At 44.5% G+C, this 19,965-nt stretch overlaps 1 protein-coding gene across 1 annotated transcript in view; it reads left to right on the forward strand.

Moving 5' to 3' along the window:
- Positions 1-19,965, forward strand: part of eys (eyes shut homolog) — a 1,854,977-nt gene that overhangs the window by 1,117,196 nt on the left and 717,816 nt on the right. Inside the window, exon 26 of the mRNA XM_073056513.1 lies at positions 3,333-3,411. Within this exon, the coding sequence (XP_072912614.1) occupies positions 3,333-3,411 (79 nt within the window). The remainder of the gene's footprint in view (positions 1-3,332; positions 3,412-19,965) is intronic.

A 19,965-nucleotide genomic window follows, 5' to 3' on the forward strand; every position in this document is an offset into this window, starting at 1 on the left:
AGTTAATAGCAATATTGTTAGCATTCAAAAAGCTGTGAGTGTAATGTAGGGCATTAATCACCTTGTTTATTCCTGATGCTGATGGGTTTACTGATGCACTTTCTGTATTCAATCTTTTAATATTTTTCACCCAGTTATTACTGAGTGTTTTTGTGCCATGATGTGTTACATTAATCAGGAACGACTAGCCCAAAGGGAGTTCTGTCCAACTGGCAAAGAGAAGTAATTGCTCATGAGACCATGCCTTGGTATCAATCAGCTAACTAAATATTTGCACTATTCAATACCTGCACGTGAAGTACTGACAGCATTGATTCAATCAATACAGGATTTCTCATTGTTTAGAGACTTAAGGCCACCCAGCCACAACCTCTCAATGAGAATAAAAGGTTGGGAGGGAGTTAAAATACACTTGATCCAGCAAACTTCCATTGTTCCCACGTACAGTATGTGGTATAAACTAAGGACTTGAAAAAAGCCCAAACTTTTGCATAGACAAGCTCAGTTCTACTTCATTCGTTCATTATATGCCATGTTGTATAACATGGGCGATCATGGCATTTCCATATCCATGATTGTTCTTGTCAAATTTTTCTACGGAAGTGATTTTCCTTTGCCTTCTTCTGGGCAATGTCTTTACAAGATGGGTGACCCTGGCCATTATCAATATTCTTCAGAGATTGTCTGCCCAGTGTCAGTGGTCTCATCCAGCACTTGTGATATGCACCAGCTGCTCGTACAAATATCCACCACCTGCTCTCGTGGCTTCATGTGACCCCAATCCAAGTGCTAAGGAGTTGTTACACTTTGCTCAAGGGTGACCTGCAGGCTAGTGCAAAAACACCATACATCTCCTTTGGTAGAGTCATATCTCCACCGTACCACCCAATCAGTACTACTACAGAACCGAAAATAAAGAATGGATGATATTGACAGTGCCTTGCAGGATAGCTTGGGTGAGGAGTTGTTTCTGTGCCACATCCACTGGATGAAGCCTGGCACATAGAGCTACCTGTAGCTGGAATCCAAATATCCCAAGGTTCCTGGTCTGTCTTCTTTATTGACCTCCTACCTGACTTAATTTTTAGTAGTTTTGAGAGGGTGATCCACCTGTGTTAATTTATGGAGAGTGTTGTATCAAAAAAAGGATGACACTGTAGCGTAGCAGTTAGCATAACACTATTACAGCACTGGCGACTCTGGTTCAGTTCCACCACAGTCTGAAAGGAGTTTGTACATTTTCCCCATGACTGCTTAGGTTTCCTCTAGGTGATCCAGTTTTCTCACAGATTCTAGGGAAGTATGGGTTCATAGCTGAATTGGTCTCATGGGTGTAATTGAATGGTGAAGCTTGTTGGGCGGGGCGGCCTGTTACTGTGCTATATCTCTAAATAGGTACATAGAGAGATAGAAATAAAATGAAATAAATAAAATGGCATTTTACATTGTAACCCTTCTCAATTCACTCTTTCTTGTCTTAAACACACTCCGCATTCCTTATTGTCATATTATATTTGCATATAGACTCAATGACCACTTTATTATGTACCTAATAAAGTGACTACTAAACGTATGTTCATGGACTTCTGCTGCTGGAGCTCATTTATCTCAAGGTTTGATGTGTTGTGTGCTCAGAGTTGCTCTTCTGATCACTATTGTTGTAACGTGTCAAGTCAAGTCAAGTCAACTTTTATTGTCGTTTCGACCATAACTGCTGGTACAGTGCACAGTAAAAATGAGACAATGTTTTTCAGGACCATGGTTCACATGACACAGTACAAAAACTAGACTGAACTACGTAATAAAAAAAGCACAGAGAAAGCTAGACTATACTAGACTACAGACCTACACTGGACTGCATAAAGTGCACAAAAACAGTACCGACATTACAATAAATAATAAACAGGACAGTAAGGCAAGGTGTCAGTCCAGGCTTCGGGTATTGAGGAGTCTGATAGCTTGGGGGAAGAAACTGTTAGATAGTCTGGTCGTAAGAGCCTGAATGCTTTGGAGCCTTTTCCCAGATGGCAGGAGGGAGAGGGGTGCATGGGGTCCTTCATAATGCTGTTTCCTTTGCGGATGCAGTGTGTAGTGTAAACGTCCGTGATAGCGTGAAGAGAGACCCCGATAATCTTCTCAGCTGACCTCACTATCCACTGCAGGGTCTTGCGATCCGAGATGGTACAATTTCCCAACCAGGCAGTGATGCAGTTGCTCAGGATGCCCTCAATGCAACCCCTGTAGAATGTGATGAGGATGTGGGGTGGGAGATAGACTTCCCTCAGCCTTCGCAAAAAGTAGAGATGCTGCTATGGAGCTGGTGTTGAGGGACCAGGTGAGATTCTCCGTCAGGTGAACACCAAGAAATTTGGTGCTCTTTACGATCTCTACCGAGGAGCCCTCGATGTTCAGCAGGGAGTGGTCGCTCCGTGCCCTCCTGAAGCCAACAACCATCTCTTTTGTTTTGTTCATATTAAGAGACAGGTTGTTGACTCTGCACCAGTCCGTTAGCTGCTGCACCTCCTCTCTGTAAGCTGACTCATCGTTCTTGCTGATGAGACCCACCACATTGGTGTCATCGGTGAACTTGATGATATGGTTCGAGCTGTGTGTTGCAGCACAGTCGTGGGTCAGCAGAGTGAACAGCAGTGGACTGAGCACTCTGAGCAGTGGACTGGGGAGCCCCCGTGCTCAGTGTGATGGTGTTGGAGATGCTGCTCCCGATCCGGACTGATTGCAACAGGATCCTAGACTTCCTGACTGGGAGATCTCAGAGGGAGGTGTTCAGGCCCAATAGGCTCAGCTTTCCAATCAGTTTCTGAGGGATGATTGTATTGAATGCTGAACTAAAGTCTATGAACAGCATCCGAATGTATGTGTCTTTTTTGTCCAGGTGGGTTAGGGCCAGGTGGAGGGTGTCATTATGTGAGTTACAATTACCGTCCTGTCAGCTTGAACCAGTCTGGCCATTCTCTTCTGGCCTCTCTTATTAACAAAGTGTTTTCACCTACAGAACTGCCACTGGATGTTTTTTTTTGATTATCACACCATTCTCTGTAAACTCTAAAAGACTGTTGTATGTAAAAATTTCAGGAGATCGAAAGTCTGATCAATCTCATCTGGCACCAGCAGTCATTCCACAGTCAAAGTCACTTAGACCACATTTCTTCCCCATTCTGATGTTTGGTCTGAACAAGAACTGAACCTTTTGAGCATGTCTGCATGCTTTTGTGCATTGAGTTGCTGCCACATGATTGTCTGATTATCTATTTGGTGCCAGTGAGTGTAACTCAATCTAATAATTAAATAACACCTTGTACTTTATTCTATAGCTGCACAGACTTGGTGGATGGATTTGATTGCCATTGTGAATCAGGATGGATGGGTCCAAGATGTGACACCGATATTGAAGTAGGTTCCATTCAGCGTTTTTCTATAAGCTGCTGTAGTGTAGTTTTGACAGTGATTTTTTTTAACAAAGATTCCATTGTGGATATAGTTGATGAAATAGTTATAAGTTACATCTAAAGTAGGAGGTCATCGAGGGAGGAAGGAGAGAAGGGAGAGGAAGAGCAAGAGAGATAATTGCATTCAAAATTGTGCCTATTTATTTTTCCTGCACATACTTGGGTTGCTCAGGCATCAATTGAAAAGAGAGAACTAAACCTCAAAAGCCACGTGTTGCTTGCTGCCTTTAATTCCAGTGACTACACTTCAATTCCATTTGTGCTCAAGGCCCAGCTGTTGTTGCCGTACCGCAAGGTAGATTGTCAAAGTCAATGCCATGGTTATTCTAATATGCACAAGTACATGCTCTTGCAGATGCGATGGGAAAAATTAACTTGCACCATCATCACAGGCACGTTCTATCAGATAAGCAACATCCCCAGCAAATGAAGCAGCCTGCACCAGATTGCATCAAGATCTAGACAACATTCAGACAAGGTCTGATGAATGGCAAGTAATATTTGCAATTCAGACCATGGCCATCTCCAACATCCAACCATTACTATTGCTGTGTCCCTCACCATCGATATTCTGATGGTCAGCATGGATCGGAATCATAACAGGACAAGCCATAAAAACGCACTGGCTACGAGAGCAGGTCAGAGGCAGCAAGTGACTCTCCCCTGACATCCCATGGCCTTTCCAACATCTGCAAGGGACCCCAAAAGCATGATAGAATACCCATAACCTGCTTGAATGATTGCAGCTCCATCAGCTCTGAAGAAGCTTAATACCAAACTGGACAAAACACTAGCTTGATTGGTATCCAGCCTTTAATATTCATTCCCTCCACTACAAGCAAACATTGGTTTCAGTAGATTCCATGGACAAAATGCATTGTAGCCACTCTGAAAACACCTCACAAACCAAAATGGACAAGAGCTGCAAATGCCTGTGATCACCATTACCTGCAGGGTCACCTCCAAGCATACAATGTTCTGCCTGTATATCTCCATTTATTTATCACACACACATTGAAACATAGAGCGAAGTGCATCATTTGTGTTAATAACCAACACAACCTCTGGATTTGCTGGGGGCAGCCTGTAAGTGTAACCATACATTCTGGCACAAGCATCACGTGCACACAATGTTCAGCTGAACAACAAAGCAACAACAACAACAACATAACGACAAGTTCTTTTCCTCCCTCCCACTCACACATGGACAGGCTACAACTCCAGGATAGTGCTCCTCCAGATCTTCAGGCCCCAGTGGACTGAAAGACATTCTGTTTCTGTCTTCCCCAGAAGACTAGCGGACATGCAGACCCAGGGCTTCGGCCATCTGACATTGACTTCCGGAGTTGTAGTCAGTCTTCCATCTTTGATATCGGCTCCAGGACTCACTGATGATGGGACTCCGAACACCAGGCTCCGAAAGCTGGACTTGGCATAGGCCTCCAACCTCAGGACTCATCGACCCAGGGGGAGCTCATTGACCTAGGGGGGTCACCAGTCCTCAGCTTCACTGTAAATCCAAGAACTCCCTGCCCTACAGTACTATTAATAGACTGCACCAATTCAATAGGTGGCTCTCCCACTTCTCAGCTATGATTTGCAATGGGCAATGATACCAGCCTTTGCAGTGACACCCAGATCTCCCAAAAATGAATACATTGAAGAATATCCTTGATGTCAAAATGGATGTTTTTCCCTGAAACAACATCAATGAAAACATAATCACTTATTTCATTGCTACACGTTGTCTCAAGTTTACTATCTGAAAGCAGTGATCAAAATTCAGAACTTACCTCATTTGCTATCAAACACTTTAGGACATTGAAAGATTGTAAATAATGTTAAACAAAGGCAAATCCTTTTAGAGGAATGCAAAGTTCAGTGGCTTGAAAATGAATCGATACTGAGCAGAGAATGAAATGGGCTGCATGCAAAATACAAAAACACTGCAAAGCACAGCAGATCAGGCAGCATCTATGGAAAAGAATAAGAAATCAACGTTGATGAAAGGTCTCGACCCATTGCTTGACTGTTACTTTCCCTCCATAGATGTTTCCTAACCTGCTGAGTTCTTCCAACAATTTGTTTTTGCTACTCTGGATTTCCAGCATCTGCAGAATTGCTTGTGTTAATGAAATGGGCCCCAGGATTTGTTACAGCCCAAGATGAATTTCACCCCCACAGACTTTCCTTATCCTAATTTGATTCTTTTAAATTGAATTTAAATTGAACTAAATGAAGTTGTAATTATCAACTACATAGAAACTTCAGCACAGAAGCAAGTTATTCAAACCTCCTGCTCTGAATTGACAGGTGCTTATACTTTGCAAGAGCCGTCACTATATTTTCCACCTGCACCTACATCTTTCTAATTCTTTTTGCTTCAGATATCCCGTTAGTAGTCTCTTGCAAAAATCATTGATGTGGAGTAGAAAAGCAAACTGCTAGAGGGACTTAACTGGTGAGTTAGCATCTGTAGAGGGAACTGGACAAATGGACTACAGAGGTCAATACTTCAGGTTGAGACCATTCATCTAGGTATTTAGTCAAGCCAAAATATTGACTGCCCGTTTCCCTCTGCAGATGCTCCTTGACTCAATGAGTTCCTCTTTTTACTCCAGGTTCCAGCATTTTCAGTCCCTTCAGTAAACATTTATGTGGATTTGATCTCCATGCTCATTACTCATTCACTCTGCATTCCAGAACAGCTACAAGGTCCAGATTATTGGTATGGCCAAAATGGCCAAATCTGAAATGGGGAAAAATAATCCACAAAAGGTGCAAAGATGATAGTTCAAGGAACATTGAAATTGGCCTGATTTTCTTCTTAAAGTCCTTGATCCATATAAACATCGCTTTTGTTTATAAAGCAAGGCAACAAGTTCAAGTTCAAAGTAAATTCCAAAGTAAGTGTATTATCAAAGTACCTATATGTTACTATATAATACCTTGGGTTTGATTTTCGTACAGAAGGTGCTGTTGAGCCTCCTTTTTGATAATACTTGTGCTGGTCGCAGGACAGAATCTCTGACGAGTTAATGCCAAGGAATTTAAAGCCACTGATCTTTTCTTGTAATGAAGACTAGCTCATGGACCTTTGTGTTCTACCTCCTGCTGTTGATGATCAGTTCGTAGGTTTTGATGACATTGAGTGAGAGATTTGTGGCACCGCTCAAGCAAATTTTCAATCTCCTTCCTATATTGATCTCTCTCTTATAACTCCAAATATTCCCTTCCACTGCCTTGGTGTCAATTGGGAATTGTACATACAGTATCTGGAAGAAAAGTTACAGCACTGAGTGCCCTTTAGTACTGCTACACCCTGTTAAATACTCTAAATTGCCAACACTACATAATGCGTAATTAAGCACAAATAAGCTGTCAGCTGCAGCCATTAACTGCTTGCACATTACGAAGAGATCCGTGTTACTGGAAACAAGAACTCCAGCAGTTTATAAGCACAATAAAGGTTTGTTATTTGGGCAAAGTGAAGCAACTTCACAACACTTCCTACACTATATACAATTAAATATCCATCATAGTGATTGTAAAGCAAATAACTAAATAATTGGGTGATATGGTAGCTGGTGCTACTTACTTGCAGCTCCAGGGACTGAGTTCAGTCCTAACCTCCAGTGCTGTCTGTGTGGAGTCTGCATGTTCCCTCTGTGATTGCATCAGTTCCCACTGAATGATCTGGTTACTTCTCACATCTTGAAGCCATGCTAGTCACTGTATAGATTAATGTCAGAAAGAATCAAAGAAATTGATGCCCATGTCTGAGAAAGTACATTGCAGAAATATGGGGAGATTAATCATAGGGTGAATCAGGTTAAAAAGAGTAAAGTCCAGGGAGCTTTCCTGGGCCTGATCCCCCTTGGCAGTTACAGTATAAGATAAGCTGAAACATTGACTACGATGAACAATTACATGAGGGCTTCATCTGATTCATTTACATCCTTGCAAGATACAAGTACAAAGTACACATAGTGCAGATTCTGAGGATGCTGGAAATCTGTAACGAAAAGAGAAAATTATGGAATTTGCCTTTGTGAGAACAAGTGCAAAATCTGCTCATTTATTTCCTCATCAAGGACCCCAGATACTCCTCTGGGATAAAACAACAAAATTTCCTTGCCCTTTAAATTGAAATTTCGTAATCCAGTATGTGTGTGGGAGACCGAACGCAGCTTGCAAAACTACTTTGAGGAAGATTTCTGTTCAGCCTACTGCACCTAGTATATCTAGTCATTCTGACTCTCTATCTCTCTCACGTTCTACTTTCTCTATCCATAGCCACCCACACAAATTTGAGGATTCATATCTCATCTTTAAATCAGACATTTTACAGCCTTCCACACTCATTCGACATAGAGTACAACAACTTTTTCAATAACCACTGCCCTTGTTTTTTTCAGTTAACAACACACACACCATGTTGAGGAACTCAGCAGTTCAATCAGCATCTATGGAGGGAAATGAACAGTTGATATTTTGAGAACATACACAAAATGCTGGAGGGACTCAGCCGGCCAGGCAGCAATGTCGACTGTGCTTTTTTTCCATGGATGCTGCCTGGCCTGCTGAGTTCCTCCAGCATTTTTTGTGAGTTGCTTGGATTTCCAGCATCTACAGATTTTCTCTTGTTTGTGAGTTGATGTTTTGGATTGAGACTCTTCTTCATTTCTGGAAAGGAAAGGACAGAAGCTAGAACAAAATGGTAGGGATAGCAGAGGACAGGTGACAGGTGAATCCAGGTGATGATTCAGTTGTCAATTACCAGACAGCATTTATTGGCAAGGATTCTTCCATTTACTCGCTTTCAAGCCGATCCCCGATTTCTTGTCACATTACAATGCACTCTTGTTTTCTGTTGTCATCCTTTCCAAGTTTATCCTTCCTGATCTACTATTCATCCTTTCCTCATCTCTCCACTTTTTCAGCTTCTATCCTTGCTCCAGCTATTGATAATTCTGCTGTAAAGTAATTGAATATGAAGAAATTTCTCCTCACCTGAATATTCATCCTGTTTTTAATCTTCATAGATACTACCTGACCTGCTGAGTACTTCTGAATTCATTCTGCCTCACCTCCTCTAAAGTTCAGACTAACTTGTTTTCTTTCTTTCTGAGTCCGAGAAAGGGACTTGGACCTGAAACATTAAATGATAGTTTAAAAAAAATCAAAGTACATACTGTATATGTCACAATATACTACCCTGAGATTTATTTTCTTGTTGGCACTGACAGTAGAATAGAAATACAGAAGAATCAATGAAAAACTACACATAAACAAAAACTGCCAAGCAGCCAATGTGCAAAAGGAGACAAACTATGCAAATATATGCAAATCAAATAAAAATAGTAATAATAAATAATACTGTGAACCTGAGTTGTAGAATCCATGAAATTGTTTCTCTGTCCACAAATCCTGTTTGGCCTGTTGAGTTTTTCCAGCATTTTTTGCTTTTATTTCAGGTTTAGCATGTCTGCAATTTTTTTTTCATTAGCAGGATTATTTGTAACCACAACTAATATCTGACCCTATCTCCGTTGAATTTCTATTATAACTTCAGTGTAGAAAAAAGAGTTAGGTTGCTTCCCATTCAATCAAAGACCATAAAACCATCAAATGTCAGAGCAGAATTAGGCTATTTGGGCCATTGAGCCGGTTCTGCCATTCCATTATAGTTAAGCCCCATTCTCCTGCTTTCTCCCTGTGATCTTTGATGTTCTTACTAATCAAGAATGTAACAACCTTTGCTTTAGATATAAGCAGTGGCTTCCACAACCATCTGTGATAATAAATTTCACAGACTCACTCCCCTCGAGTTGAGATAGTTTCTCCTCATCTGTGTTCTAAAGGGATGTCCTTCTTTTCTGGGGCTGTTCTCTCTGAACTTAGATTCCTCCACTGAAGGAAACATCTTCTCTATATCTTTTCTATTTAATACTTTCAATATTCATTAGGTTTCAATGAGATACCACCACTCATTCTTCTAAACTCCAATGAGTACAGGCCCAGTGCCACCAAATGGTTGATCAAGACCTTAATCAAAGGCACAGAGAGTGAGATAATGTGATTTAGATGGTAATTCCAGAGCCATGTGGAGTCAGAGTGTGGAAAAGGGCCATTCAGCCAATTGTGTCTATGGTAACAATTAAGCTTCCATTTGCAATAAAGCTACACCAGACCATTTTTATTCCGATAATGAAAAAAAAATGCAGATGCTCTGAAATTAAAAAAAACAGAAATGTCTGGAGAATTCAGCAGGTAAGGCAGGAACTGTGAAAAGAGAAGCAGTTAATGTTTCAGTTCTGAGACCCTTCATCAGACCTGAAAATAGTGAAATAACATTTCAAAGATGTATGGGTTAAGGTTAGTAACTATGCTGGCACCAGAAACATGGTGATACTTGCCGGCTGCCCCCGGCACATACACAGATTGTGCTGATCATTGAGGTATTTCACTGTATGTTTTAATGTACATGTGAAAAATAAAGTTAACCTTTATCTTTAAAACAAGTTAGTCTAAGTGGCAGAGAAGGCAGGAGAGAGTAATGGGTGGAGAAGAAAGGGAATGTCAGTTATCCTATGAAATGATATGACCATAATGGGCAGTTTACCACCTTTGTCTGTGTAAAGTGTAGCTAATGTTGTAAGGTCCAGGTGATGTTGAACCGTCTGGCCCATTGGAACGAACCCAGCAGCAGAGAATATACAAAGGAAGGGAAAAGCAAGTGAAAGGGATCACAGTTAAAAATGGCCACTGATAAGACAAACAGAACCAAGAAGCAAGTTATCTTAAGTCAGACAGGTCAATATTGAGTCCTGCAAGTTGCAATGTGCTCAGATATTACATATTCAAACAAGTTCAACTGCTCCTTAATGGCTACACTATTTTACCCAATCAGAGAAAACCCCTTTGTTCCTTTCATTTCCCTACCTTCTTTGCTACTAAAACTTCTTTTACTTTTCTCAGCTATGATGTAAGGTTTCAAGTTTGAAGCATTAACTAATTTAATACACTTGACCTGCTAAGTTGTATTTATTTATTCATTGAGATACAGCACAGAATAAGCCCTTCCGGCCCTTCGAGTTGCATTGCCCAGCACACCCCCAACTTAATCCTACCCTAATAATGGGACAATTTATAATGACCAATTACCCTACCAACTGATATGACTTTGGACTATGGGAGGAAACCGGAGCACCCGGATGAAACCCACATGGTCGTGAGGAGAACATGCAAACTCCTTACAGGCAGCAGTGGAAATTGTACCCGGGTTGCCTGTTCTGTAAAACATTGTGCTGACCACTATGGTACTGTACTGTTCTAGCATTTTCAGTTCTTATTCAATGCAATGAGGCATATGAGTGATATATGGATTGCTAATTCACTGTGCTCTGCATGTATAGGTTCCATTCCCATCCTTGTCAACTGAGGTAGTTTCATTTTCTAAGGGCAGGACAGTAGTATGGCTGTCAGTATAACACTATTACAGCATCAGCAACCTAGGGTTGTGAGGAGTTTGAATGGTCTCCCCGAGACTATGTGGGTTTCCTCTTGTTACCTTCTACATGCTAAAACATATGTTTCAGTGTGTTAACTGGTCACATGGGTGTAACTGGGCCAAGTGGGCTCATTGGGACAGAAGGGCCTGTTACTGTGCTGTATCTCTAAATTAATCAAAATAAAATCCTCATTTTTTTCCCCAAAATTCACATCAGTCACATGTATTTTAGAGTGTAAAGATTTACATAAAAGTTAATTCACCTCCTTCATTCAAACGGCTTTGTCAAGATTCCAGTTCCAAACATTGTTGCTCTCTCTATTTTACAAACAAATGAACAGGGAAGTAAGTGGGCCAATAGACAATATCCAGATAGTGTTTGGGTTGGCAAGGGGTTGATGCACCATCAATAACTCTCAGAGACGTGAGTCAAGGTAGGCTTTTATTAGCTGGAAGAAAGCAGCATCAGCAGCAAGTGACCACAACACAGCATCCTGGAGACTGAGGGAGGAGCAGTGCCTCCAATCGCCTTTATACCGGGGCCTGTGGGAGGAGCCACAGGAGCAGTCAGCAGGGGGGCGTGTCCAGACAGGTATATGTAGTTCACCACATTCACCCCCCCCTTTGTTTTAAAAGAGAGTCCCCATGGGGCGAAGTTTCTTACAAGTATATTTACAGGTTAAGTCTATCAGGTGGTCGAATCTGTCGCTGCGATCTACGTAGCACCGGCTGTGATTGCACAGGTGTCGGTGGTGATTGCACCAGAGATGGTGGTTGTGCTGGTTCCGGCCTGACTTGAGGTGTCAGCCCATTAGGCGTCAGTGATCCCTCATGCGTGTGCGAGGTGCCCGGTATATGTGTGTGTGAGGCGCCCGGTATGGGAGTGTCGTGAGGAGTCTGTGTAGGGCTCGGTGTGCGCGGTGTCACCTCGGGTACAGGGTTCATAGTTACCGTGGAGTGTTCGGGGTAGTGATCTGCTGCTCCTGCGGGTGCCAGGTCGCGGATGGAGACCGTGTCCTCCCGCCCATCAGGTAAGACCAAGTAAGCATACTGGGGGTTTGCATGTAGTAGGTGAACCCTCTCGACCAGCGGGGAGTATTTATTGCTCCTCACATGTTTCCGGAGCAGCACTGGCCCTGGGGACGTCAGCCAAGCCGGTAGGGTGGTCCCAGTGGCAGACTTCCTAGGAAAAGAAAAGAGGCGCTCATGAGAGGTGGCATTGGTGGATGTACATAACAGAGAGCGGATGGAGTGGAGTGCCTCAGGGAGGACCTCCAGCCATCAAGAGACCGGCAACCCCTTTGACTTAAGGGCTAAAAGTGTGGCCTTCCACACTGTGGCATTCTCCCTCTCCACCTGTCCATTCCCCTGGGGATTATAGCCCGTGGTCCTACTAGTAGCAATGCCCCTAGCCAGCAGGTACTGGCGCAGCTCGTCACTCATAAAGGAGGACCCTCTATCACTGTGGATATAGCAGGGATATCCAAACAGAGTGAAGAGCTGGCGCAGGGCTTTTATGACGGACGTGGCAGTGGTGTCGGGGCAGGGGATGGCAAAGGGGAACCGTGAGTACTCGTCGATAATGTTGAGAAAGTAGACATTGCGGTCGGTGGAGGGAAGGGGGCCCTTAAAGTCAACACTCAGTCGCTCAAAGGAGCGGGTGGCCTTGGTTGCGCCTTTTCAGGACGGTAGAAGTGCGGTTTGCACTCAGCGCAGACTTGGCAGTCCCTGGTCATCGTCCTGATGTCCTCAAGGGAGTAAGGCAGGTTCCGGGCTTTCACGAAATGGTAAAATCAGGTGAACCCCGGGTGGCAAAGATCTGCATGGAGGGCGTATAGCCAGTCAAGCTGCGCGCTGGCACACGCTCCCCGGGATAGGGCATCAGGGGGCTCATTGAGCCTTCCAGGCCAGTACAGGATATCATAGTTGTAGGTGGAGAGTTCTATTCTCCACCGCAAAATTTTATCATTTTTGATTTTGCCCCGCTGTTGGTTGCTGAACATGAACGCAACCGAGCGCTGGTCGGTCAGCAAGGTGAACCTTTTGCCGGCCAGATAGTGCCTCCAGTGCCTAATAGCTTCCACTTTGGCCTGGGCTTCTTTCTCCACCGCGGAGTGCCGAATTTCAGGACCTTGAAGGGTACGAGAAAAGAATGCTACTGGCCTGCCTTCCTGATTGAGGGTAGCAGCCAGCTCGAAATCGGAGGGGTCACTCTCTACTTGGAAGGGAATGGTCTCGTCCACCGCATGCATCGTTGCTTTGGCAATCTCCCCTTTAATGCGGCTGAAGGCCGCATGGGCCTCGGCAGAGAGGGGAAAAGTGGTAGACTTGACCAGGGGGCGGGCCTTGTCTGCGTAATGGGGGACCCATTGTGCGTAACAGGAAAAGAAGCCCAGGCACCGTCGGTGAGATCTCAGGGTGGTGGGAAGAGGGAGTTCTAACAGGAGGCGCATACGGTCGGGATCAGGGCCAATGACCCCATTCTCCATGACATACCCAAGGATAGTGAGTCGGGTGGTTCCGAACACACACTTGTCCCTGTTATAACCATATAACCATATAACAATCACAGCACGGAAACAGGCCATTCCGGCCCTCCTAGGTCCGTGCCGAACTCTTAATCTCACCTAGTCCCACCTACCCGCACTCAGCCCATAACCCTCCACTCCTTTCCTATCCATATACCTATCCAATTTTACCTTAAATGACACAACTGAACTGGCCTCTACTACTTCTACAGGAAGCTCATTCCACACAGCTATCACTCTCTGAGTAAAGAAATACCCCCTCGTGTTTCCCTTAAACTTTTGCCCCCTAACTCTCAAATCATGTCCTCTCGTTTGAATCTCCCCTACTCTCAATGGAAACAGCCTATTCACGTCAACTCTATCTATCCCTCTCAACATTTTAAATACCTCGATCAAATCCCCCCTCAACCTTCTACGCTCCAATGAATAGAGACCTAACTTGTTCAACCTTTCTCTGTAACTTAAGTGCTGAAACCCAGGTAACATCCTAGTAAATCGTCTCTGCACTCTCTCTAATTTATTGATATCTTTCCTATAATTCGGTGACCAGAACTGTACACAATATTCCAAATTTGGCCTTACCAATGCCTTGTACAATTTTAACATTACATCCCAACTTCTGTACTCAATGCTCTGATTTATAAAGGCCAGCGTTCCAAAAGCCTTCTTCACCACCCTATCTACATGAGACTCCACCTTCAGGGAACTATGCACTGTTATTCCTAGATCTCTCTGTTCCACTGCATTCCTCAATGCCCTACCATTTACCCTGTATGTTCTATTTGGATTATTCCTGCCAAAATGTAGAACCTCACACTTCTCAGCACTTCTCACCTCACACTTCTTACTTCTTATAGGTAAGGTTCAGGGCTTTGGCCACTTGGAAAAATCATTGGAGGTTGGTGTTGTGATCCAGCCAGTCGTGACCACAGATGGTGATGTTATCCAGATATGGAAATGTGGCCTTCAGTTGGCACTGGTCCACCATCCGGTCCATTTCCCTCTGGAAGACAGAGACACCATTCGTGACACCGAAGGGGACGCGCAGGAAGTGATAGAGCCTGCCGCCCGCCTCGAAGGTGGTGTAGGGGTGGTCCTCCGGGTGGATGGGGAGCTGGTGATAAGCGGATTTCAGATCTATGGTCAAGTACACCTTGTACTGAGCTATCTGGTTGACCATATCCGCGATGCGGGGTAGGGGGTACGCGTCAAGCTGCGTGAACCTATTGATGGTCTGGCTATAATCCACGACCATCCTATTTTTCTGCCCGGTCGAAACAACAACCACCTGGGCCCTCCAAGGACTTGTGCTTGGCTCAATGATCCCCTCCCTGAGCAGCCGCTGCACCTCCAACTGAATGAAGGCCCTGTCCCCTGCGCTGTACCTCCTGCTTTTAGTTGCCACAGGTTTACAGTCGGCGGGTCAGGTTGGTGAACAGCGGTGGGGGAGGGATCTTGAGGGTGGAGAGGCTGCAAGTGGTGTCAGTAGCGCAGCTGTCAGCATGGTGCTGGGTGGGATGTGGGGGTCGGTGTGTGTGTGTGTGGTCAGTAGCGGGGTATATGACGAAGTCCCACAAAACTGAGGGTTCCTGACAGTGAGTGGTGGGAGGGGCCCGTCATATGCCATAGTCACACTTTTTAGGTGGCTCTGGAAGTCCAGCCCCAATAGCACAGGGGCACACAGTTGAGGCATGACCAGTAGCGCAAAGTCCCGATATTCTGTGCCCTGCACCACCAATGTCGCTGCACAACCCACCCGGATGTCTGTGGAATGCGATCCAGAAGCCATGGTGACCCTCTGGCTTACCGGCCGTGTCACGAGTCCACAGCGTTGCACCGTGTCCGGGTGAATAAAACTCTCAGTGCTGCCCGTGTCAAACAGGCAGTTAGTCCTGTGCCCCTCCACCAGAATGTCCATCATTGACCTTGCGAGCTGGTGTGGGGCGCTTTGGTTGAGGGTCACGGAGGCCAGAGTTGAATCGCTGTCTTGGTGCCCGGTAAGCACCCCTGGGTTGGTGGCGCGGCGAGGTGGCGCCGACAAAGATGGCCACCCCCATGCATTGCACGAGGCGGGCAGGCGAGATGGTGGACCCCATGCCTCGCACGAGGTGCTGCTCGACCCTGCTCGTGGTTTAGACTTACAGATCTTGGCGAAATGGCCCTTCTTTCCGCAGCTGAAGCAGGTAGATTCTCGGGCCGGGTAGCGTTTTCGGGGGTGCTTTTCGAGTCCGCAGAAGTAACACTGCGCGGACTTGCGACTGGCAGCAGCTGTGGTCGATTGCGGGGAGTGCACTGACTTGCGGCTGGCAGCGGCCGAGGTCGATTCACCGGCGGGTGGCGGGGTCTGCGGCGTCCACGGAGCCGGCAGGAGATTGCGCAGCTGGATAGTGTCAGCGTTGTGCAGTGCAGCCTCCAACGTGTCGGCCATCTCGATCGCCGAGCGTAAGGTAAGATCGGCGTTTTCCAGCAGCCGCTGGCGCACGTACACTGACCTGATCCCCGTAATGAAGGCGTCTCTTACCAGGAGCTCTGCATGCTGTCCCGCTGTCAGTCCCCTGCAGTCGCAGGCCCGCATGAGTGTCTGTAGGGCCCGGACAAACTCAGCGCTCGACTCTCCGGCCCACTGCCGTCGCGTCGCTAAGTGATGTCTTGCGTAGACGGTGTTCACCGGCCGCAGGTACTGTCTTTTGAGGGTGTCCAGTGCCCCTTTGTAGGTTGGCAGGTTCCTGATAAGGGGGTATACCTTCGGACTGACTCTGGAGAGGAGGATTTTGTGCATTGTGGCAGGCTCAGTCACGGGAATCTCTTCCAAGTATGATTGGAAGCATGCAAGCCAGAGTTCAAAGGCAATAGCTGCTTCTGGGGCCTGAGGATCAATGTCCAATTTTTCCGGATGTAAAATACTTTCCATGTTTTAAAATTTCCAGCTAATAAAATTGATGCACCATCAATAACTCTCGGAGACGTGAGTCAAGGTAGGCTTTTATTGGCTGGAAGAAAGCAGCGTCAGCAGCAAGAGACCACCACACAACATCCTGGAGACTGAGGGAGCAGCAGTGCCTCCAATCGCCTTTATACAGGGGTCTGTGGGAGGAGCCACAGGAGCAGTCAGCAGGGGCGCGTGTCCAGACTGGTACATGTAGTTCACCACAGGGGTTAGGTTGGATGGTGAGATGAACAGAAAAAGAGTTAACTAGATAATTAATGAGTGGATAGACAAACTAACATGTGACTGCCAGTATATTGACAGATTTGTTTGATTCTGGCTAGTGAAGTGGCTAGATACACTCTGTGTCATTTTATTAAGTACACTTGTACACCATTTCCTTAATGCAAATATCTAATCAGCCAATCATTTGGCAACAACCTACTGCATAGAAGCATACAGACGTTGTCAGGAAGTTCAGTTGTTGTTCAGACGAAACATCAGAATGGAGAAGGTTTATTTATTAATTGAGATACGGGCCCTTCCAGCCCTTTGAGCTACGCTGCCCAGTAATCTCCCGATTTGTTCCTAGCTTAGGTTAATTAGTCATTGCCAATTGTCCTGTGATTAGGCTGGGGTTAAATAGGTGAGTTGCTGGGCAGTGTGGCTCGCACTGTATCTCTAAATAAATAAATAATCATGGAACAATTTACAATAACCAGTCAACCTTCCCACCAGTACAGCTTCGGAGTGTGTGAAGAAACCAGAGCAACTCGGTGGAAATCCATGCAGTCACGGGGAGAACCTAGAAAATGCTTGCACGGAACATGGGAACTGAATCTCATTGCCTGTACTATAAAGTGTTGTGCTAGCTATCACGCTACTATCCCATCCTGATATGTGATCTCAGTGGCGTTGATCGTGGAGTGATTGTTGGTGCTAGATGGAGTGGGTTGAGTACCTCAGAAACTGCTGTTCCCCTGGGATTTTCATGCACATTAGTCTCTAGAATTTACAGAGAATGGTGAGAAAAACAAAATCCATCCAGTGAGTGGCAGTTCTGTGGGCAAAAAAAATTGCCTGTTTATGAGCAAATGGTTCAGACTGGTTTAAGCTGATGAGAAGATGACAGTACCTCAAATAACCACATGTTACAACAGTGGTATGTAGTAGAGCATCTCTGAATGCACAACATGTTGAACCTTGAAAGTGGATGGGCTACAGCAGCAGAAGACCACGAACATACACGCAGTGCCCCCTTTGTTAGGTACAAGAGGTACCTAATATAGTGGCTATGAGTGTGGAGTGTACAGGCATAATGGACAGGAGATCGATATTAAGAGCCAGATATGTACAAAAGATATATTAAATTTGGATGGATAGAGAGATTGTTAAACCAGTTTAGAAGACTTATATATCAGGACATTTACAAATGGTAAGAAGATAGATTTGAGTAGTAAACTAGCAGGATAGAAGTCTAAATGGAGAGGCCCAAATCCAATAAGAAGACAGAAAAGGAATGGATTGATAAAAAGACAAGCTGAGTGTAAGAACAGCCAATATTACACACAACAGGTAAAGATTACATTTGGCAGCCAGAATTGGTTTTCTTATTGCTTCCAAATTGAGAATGCTTTCAAGCAGGGCCTTCCGGATGATTATTCATCTGGGACTGGTGTGAACAGACAAATTCACACAGCTGCTAAAGACCCTATCATGAAATCCATGAAATGGCTATCAAGCTCCCAAGCTTACTTACTGGGAAGAATACTGATGACTTCCTCAACAACAACATCCATTTCCAGTTCAGTTCCACCTTGATAAAATTATCACTGATGTAGTTTGAAAACCTACTCCATTCGAAACAGAAGAGATTCTGCACATGCTCGAAATCCAGAGCATGGCAAAAAAAATTCTGGAGGAACTCAACAGGTCAGGCAGCTTCAAAGCAGAGGAATAAACAATACTCCTCTCCATCAATTCTGTCTAACCAGCTGAGTTCCTCCAGCATTTTGTGTGTGTTGCTGTACTTCATTCTATTTAGTAGAGCACTGAAGTGAATAGCGAAGCACCTCTCGTATCATTGCAAAATGTCGCTGACTTCACAGTCTGCTCAGTGTATTTCAGATGTAAAATCACTCAAATTAGTATTAGGCAGAAGTCTGTCTCCAGGAGGTAGTTTCACCCAGCTTCTGGCTTTATAGCTGCTATAACTGCAAGCAGATTTCAAAATAACAGCGCAAATGGTTCATTCCCGAGGCACCCAAAAATAAGGTCTACTGTTTTTCATTTTTCTAGAGTTAACAGAGGTACAGTTAGCATTCTGCTGACATTATACTCATAATAGTACATAGGAACAAAAAATCAGGAAGGGGAATTCGGTCTTTTGAGGATGATCATTTAGCTACATATCTCAACATGTCTTCCTTAAAAAAAAATCCATTGAACTCACAGAAACATTAAATAAACAAAATATCATTTAGACGTAGCTCTTTTTTCTCAGAAGTAAATGTAAGTAAATCCACTTCAGGGTTGGATGTGTTGTGCATTCAGAGATGCTCTTCTGCATGCCACTCTCGTAACTCATGATTATTTGAATTACTGTCATCTTCCTGTCAGCTCTAACCAGTCTGACCAATCTCACATTACAAAAAAGTTTTTTCGCTCAAGAACTGCATATATCTTTTTTGTTTGTACACCTTGGAGACTGGTGTGCATGAAAATCCCAGGAGATGAGCAGTTTCTGAGATATTCAAACCTGCCTATTTGGCACAAACACTCATTCCACAATCAAAGTCACTGAGGTCACATTTCTTCCCCATTCTGATGACTGATTAGATATTTGCATTAAATGAGCAGGTGTACAGGCATGCCCAGTAAGGCCAATGAGTATAGTTTTAAGTCAGAATGTAGACATTTTAAAGGGGATTTAAGAGGAAAGAAGTTGTTCCTCTTAAACCTGCTTCACTGTGATTTCTGAGTTCACAGTTCAAAGTATATTTCTTATCAAAGTATGTGTACGTTTTACAACTTTGAGATTTGTCTTCATACAGGCGGCCACAAAACAAAGAAACACAATAGAACCCATAAAAAAAAGACCATCAAATATCCATTGGGCAGAAAGGGAAAATAAAACAGCAAATTGTACAAACTATAAAAGTAACCAAATAATATTCAGAACAAAAGTGAATTCATAGATACGAAGCCCAGGGCTGTCAGAGCAGGCCCTTGCCTTTTATCCCAATACCCTGCATTTTCAATCCATCTGTCCCCGCGTTTCAATCGTCCAAACATCAGGTCGTTCGTTGCACTAGGTTCCACGCCCTGTCACATCAATACGCTCTGGACCTGGACCCACCCCCCCACCACATTTCAGCCCATACCCGACCTTTCCAATTTGGTCTGGCACTTAGATCCATCAAACCTCCCTCATTTTAGGTGGACGGGCCTCGAATCTGCCTTTCCTCCTCTCTGAATTTGCTCAGCTCCACTCACCCCTACTTTGCCTCAAATATTCCTTGACCTCGCATC

This window comes from Hemitrygon akajei, chromosome 9, assembly GCF_048418815.1.
Source record: "Hemitrygon akajei chromosome 9, sHemAka1.3, whole genome shotgun sequence".
Lineage (NCBI taxonomy): Eukaryota > Metazoa > Chordata > Chondrichthyes > Myliobatiformes > Dasyatidae > Hemitrygon > Hemitrygon akajei.